This window comes from Charadrius vociferus, unplaced genomic scaffold (assembly GCF_000708025.1).
Source record: "Charadrius vociferus isolate BGI_N301 unplaced genomic scaffold, ASM70802v2 scaffold2012, whole genome shotgun sequence".
NCBI classification, from domain to species: Eukaryota; Metazoa; Chordata; class Aves; order Charadriiformes; family Charadriidae; genus Charadrius; species Charadrius vociferus.
The window spans coordinates 35,047-40,250 of NW_009647094.1; the positions used below are offsets into that span (position 1 = coordinate 35,047).

General features: G+C 60.2%; 1 protein-coding gene across 1 annotated transcript in view; it reads left to right on the plus strand.

The window, feature by feature from the left end:
- NEFH (neurofilament, heavy polypeptide) overlaps positions 1-3,620 on the plus strand; it is a 7,359-nt gene extending 3,739 nt beyond the window's left edge. The window contains exons 2-4 of the mRNA XM_009895816.1: positions 574-773; positions 1,555-1,679; positions 2,039-3,620. Of these exons, the coding sequence (XP_009894118.1) occupies positions 574-773; positions 1,555-1,679; positions 2,039-3,620 (1,907 nt within the window). The remainder of the gene's footprint in view (positions 1-573; positions 774-1,554; positions 1,680-2,038) is intronic.
- The last annotated feature ends 1,584 nt before the right edge of the window (positions 3,621-5,204 follow it).

Sequence of the window (5,204 nt, forward strand, 5' to 3'; positions counted from 1 at the left end):
GTTCAGCACCACGGACAGCAGTGATTCAGCACCACGGACAGCGATGATTCAGCACCGAGGACAGGGGCGTGCGCGGAGCCCAGGGGCGCGCTGTCCCCGCGGGGCGCGCTGTCCCCCGAGGGCGCCGGGAGCAGCGGGCTCTGTCCCTTGTCCCCTGTCCCCTCGGGTGGCCACGGGGCGCTGCGGCAACCCCCACCCACCCCTCGGCCTCGCCCCAAGCCGGTGCGGAGCCGGGCGTGGCAAGGCAGCGTGAGCAGAGCGAGCAGGCAGCTCTTCAGGTCATTGGGGTTGTGGCAGGAGCTGAAGGGTAGAGGGAGGGGTTTGCAGCGTGGGGTTTACGCCGGATGAAGTCCGGGATGGCAAAACCACCCGTTCAGCCCGGGCACCTTCACCTCCCCGGCACAGCGCGAGCACAGGCAGAGCACTGTGCGCTCATGGAGCCTCTGCCAGGGCTGGCTCTGCGGAGGGTGTGAGTGCAAAGGGATGTGCAGGCTTGAAGGACGTGATGTTCCCCAAGAAGGGGAGGCTGCAGCCGGCCTTCCTCCCTGCAGCTTCTCCTTTCCCCTGTTGCAGTGAGGCTGGACAAGCTCTCAGAGGTTGCCAAGGTGAACACGGACGCCATCCGCTTGGCCCAGGAGGAGATCTGCGAGTACCGCCGCCAGCTCCAGTCCAAGACCACCGAGCTCGAAGCCCTCAAAGGGACCCAGGAGTCACTGGAGAGGCAAAGACAGGACTCGGAGGAGCGCCATCATGCAGATGTCCTGTCCTACCAGGTAATGTGGTGCAGTAGGCAGTGTCCCAGACATCAGCTGGTGGGGAGGGACCATCCAGCTGCCAGGGATGAGCAGTGCTGGTGCTTTTTTGGCTTCTGAGATAGTGACGACCAGCGGCAAATACTCGGGGCTGTGTCTAGAGCTGGCCTTCCCCACCTCCTGATGCTCAAGTACCCAGAGCCTGAGGTTGGATATGGACTGTTGTGTCCCTCACCCATGATGGAGCTGTCCCACTTCTCTGCCTGGCTTTGAGCTGCCCATGACACCACCAAAACCTGCCCAGGGTTCAGGTTGCGTCTTGTGTCCCAGAGCTGAGAGCTGCAGCACAGAGGCCCACACAGTGTGCTGGCCGTGGACTGAAACATTGTCACCAGGGTGATGCCCCATCCCCGTCAGCCTCGGGCTGGGGTTTGGTGGCCACCAGACTCACCCAAGTCCTAGAAACGTTCCCACAGCTTGTCCTTGCCGAAGGGAGCTCTGGGAGGGGACCCGGGGCTCTGCTGGCAGCAGTGCAGCTCTCATCTGAGATGGTGCAGTGCTCCTGCCAGTTCCCCCAAGGGAACGGGACACACTGGAACAGCCTCTAGATGTGTCACCTTCACTCTGTGTCTGCTGGGGGAGGCAGGTGCAGACCCTTCTGTGAGGACACCCCAGTGCTGGGTGAGCAGTCTGTCCCTCCTCTGGAGACCAGGGGACTGTTTAGGGGTGCTCTGTGTCTCTCTGCTCCTGGGGACTGCTCCCCCCCTGCGCCCCATGTCACCAGTTGCTCTTTCCGCTGCAGGAAACCATCCAGCAGCTTGATAGCGAGCTGAGGAACACCAAATGGGAGATGGCAGCTCAGCTCCGGGAGTACCAGGATCTTCTCAACGTCAAAATGGCCCTGGACATTGAAATTGCTGCCTACAGGTATGGGGTGGGCAAGGGGAGGGTCGCAGCCAGTGCCTAGTGCTGGTGTCTTGGCAGATGCTCCTCGAGGGCCCTCGCTAGCACCTGGGCCCTTCTTGGTGAGAAAGAGACACTTCCATCAGAAGACCATGGTGGGCAACATCCACCTGGGTGACCCAGCCCTGCACATGGCTTGCAGAGGAAAGGGTCAGGAAACCTGCACAGACCAGGGTGTAGAGCAGGAGGGTCAGCACATCGAAAGCTGGGCAAGGAGGGAGTCGGAGCTGCAGGACATGGCTGGCAGCTCCTGGTCATGGGAGGAGGTGAGAGCTGGAAGAGAAGCAATCACTGAGTGCCCTGCTCTTGTCTCTTCTTGGCAGAAAGCTCTTGGAAGGGGAGGAATATCGGATCGAGTCTGGCTTTGGGATGATCTCCTTCCCTGAGGTGGTCCCCAAGGCTCCCAGCATCACCACCAACATCAAAGTGAAGAGTGAGGAGAAAATCAAGGTGGTGGAAAAATCTGAGAAGGAGACAGTGATTGTGGAGGAGCAGACAGAGGAAATCCAGGTGACCGAGGAGGTCACAGAGGAGGATGAGGCGGAGAAAGCTGAAGAGGAGGAAGAGGAGGAGAAAGCTGAAGCAGAGGGTGAAGAAGAGGAGAAAGCTGAAGCAGAGGGTGAAGAAGAGGAGGCCAAGTCTCCTGCAAAAGAGGAGGTCAAGTCCCCAGAGAAACCTGAGTCCCCCTCAAAGGAAGCAGCCAAGACGCCAGCTGTCAAGTCCCCAGAAAAGCCACCAACCCCCTCAAAGGAAGAAGCCAAAACCCCAACCATCAAGGCCCCTGAAAAGCCACCAACTCCCTCAAAGGAGGAGGCCAAGACCCCAGCAGTGAAGTCCCCAGAGAAACCTGCACCCCCCTCAAAAGAAGAGGCAAAGACTCCAGCTGTGAAGTCTCCAGAGAAACCGTCACCCCCCTCAAAAGAGGAGGCCAAGCCCCCAGCTGTCAAATCCCCAGAAAAGCCCCCGACCCCCTCAAAGGAGGAGGCCAAGCCCCCAGCTGTCAAATCCCCAGAGAAACCCTCACCCCCCTCAAAAGAGGAGGCCAAGACCGCAGCTGTGAAGTCCCCAGAGAAACCTGCACCCCCCTCAAAGGAGGAGGCCAAGACTCCAGCTGTGAAGTCCCCAGAGAAACCCTCAGCCCCCTCGAAAGAAGAGGCCAAGCCCCCGGCTGTGAAGTCCCCAGAGAAACCTGCACCCCCCTCAAAAGAGGAGGTCAAAATTCCATATGTCAAATCCCCAGAAAAACCCCCAACCCCCTCCAAAGAGGAGGCCAAGACCCCAGCTGTGAAGTCCCCAGAGAAGCCACCAACCCCCTCAAAGGAGGAAGCCAAGACCCCGACTGTGAAGTCCCCCGAGAAAGTCAAATCTCCTGTGAAGGAGGAGGCCAAGTCTCCGCAGAAGGAAGCGGCTCCGGCCAAGGAGCCCACCCCCTCCCCTCCAAAGGAGCCGAAAGCCCCTCTGAAGGAAGAGCAGCCCAAGGAGGCAAAGACTCCTTCCAAGCCCGGAGCTGAGGAGGGCAGGAAAGAGGAAGCTCCCAAGAAAGATGTCCTGGCCAAGGTGGAGGAGAAGCCAAAAGAGAAGGCAGCTGCTGTGCTGGAGCCTCCAGCTCCACAGGTGAAGGAGACCACCAAGCCAGGCCCCAAACCGGCAGAAGAAGGAAAGGCTGAGAAGGAAGCTCCACCAAAACCTCAACAGGAGGTCAGCAAAGTGGCTGCAAAGGAGGCTGAGAAGCCAAAGGTTGAGGAGAAGGTGGAGGAGCCCAAGAAGGAGAAGGTGGAGGAGCCCAAAGCTAAAGCGAAACCCAAAGATGAGCCCAAAGCCAGTAAAGAGCCCCCCAAAGCCGAGGTCCCCTCCAGCAAGGAGGGCAAAGCCCCGGAGCCGGTACCCAGCGCTGGGAAGAAGTGAGCAGAGCCCTGGGCGCCGAAGAGCACCTCTGGGTGTGGGACCTGCTCTGCTTCCCTCTGACAGCCGGGCCCGGGGTGGGGACACCCCGCCGGGTCAGGCTTTATCTTAGCAATATGTCCATGTGAGAGATGGAGAGCCCCTCGCTGCCCTGCCCCGGCGGTTTGGCCGATAGCTTCCCTAGCAGAATGTGATTATATGCCGAGCGCCACATGTAAACACTTGAATTTATAACCGAGGAGAAGAGACCCCAGGGGAACCGCCCGCCCTTCTCCAATAAGTGCATTTATTTAATGTATGTGCAATCGACGGAAGAGTGCAACGCAGAGCTGTAGCTGCTTGGGACAGGGGTTGGCAGGGTCCCTCCCTGGCCTGGGGGTGACGACTGTCCCGCTGAGTGGTGAGCCGAGCTGCGGCTGGCTTCGGTGGGAGAGGCTGGGCGCTGCAGGAACGCTCACAGACACACACAGTGCACTAGGAACCTCAGCCCACTGTTATTTGCTTTCTGTGCAATAACCAAATAAAGTGCTTACAGAGACGCTCCCGCTCTGCTGGTCTCCTGTCTGGGGCGGGGAGGAGGGGAAAGAAGGCAGGAAAGCTTGGCGGGGAGTGGGGGGGGGCTGGGATCTGTCACCCAGGGCTGGGGAAAAGCCGGGGATGACACAGGGCTTTCCAGGACCCCAGCTGCCCTCTCAGGAGGAAAGCCCTGCTCTTGCTTGGGGCGAGCTCACCCCACAGCAGGGACAAAGGACTGCCTGTCCTGGTGGGCTGCCTGGGTGCTCCCTGCCTGCACAGGGGCTGAAAACAGGGTCATCTCCACCCCTGCCATGCTCTGAAAAGGATTTCAGTGTTGGTTTAGTTTTTTTTTTTCCCCCCTCTTCCTTCCCTTTTTAAAGTGTGACTCCCAGGGGGGTGGTAGGGCCTGGTTTAACCCAAGTGCTGCAGCACCGCCCTGACTGCAGGGGCTGCACGGAGAGGGTCCATCAACCTTCCCAGGGGAGAAATCACCCTTAGGGGACACACGGAGAGGCTGGAGGCCAGGAGGAACAACGAACCTGGAAGCAGGGATAGAGCCCCAACTCTGCCACCCTGGCAGCAAGGGGATGGAGAGGGGGGGAAACAACCTCAGGACCCCCTCACAGCCCCACCAGCACGGCAAGCTGGGGTGTTGGGATTCCCACCCCAACCCCTAAGCACGGTCTCACCTCTCAGAGGACACTGCTCTGCTCTCCCCCTCCCCTGCAAGCCCGGGAAGGCAGTGACAGCAGCCCCCCCTCCGCCTCCTCCTCGCCTCATTGCGGGGTTTGTGCCGAGTCAGCTGGCTGACGGCCAGCGCAGGCAAGGACAGGCTGGGGCTGCAGTGCGGGCTCCGGAAAGAGGACTATTTTTAGCCATCTCGGTTTTTAGCCACCTCGGTTCGGCAGTTCTGAGGCCCTGCAGTGGGCAGGGAGGGCAGGAGGAAGGCAGTGCCCCGGGCAAGGGGATGTACCAGCAGCGAGACGCTGGCCAGACCCCAGAGACATGGGACAGGGCTTGCTGCAGCCCTCCCTCGTCCCAGCCTTCCGCACAGATGGGGCACGCACACAC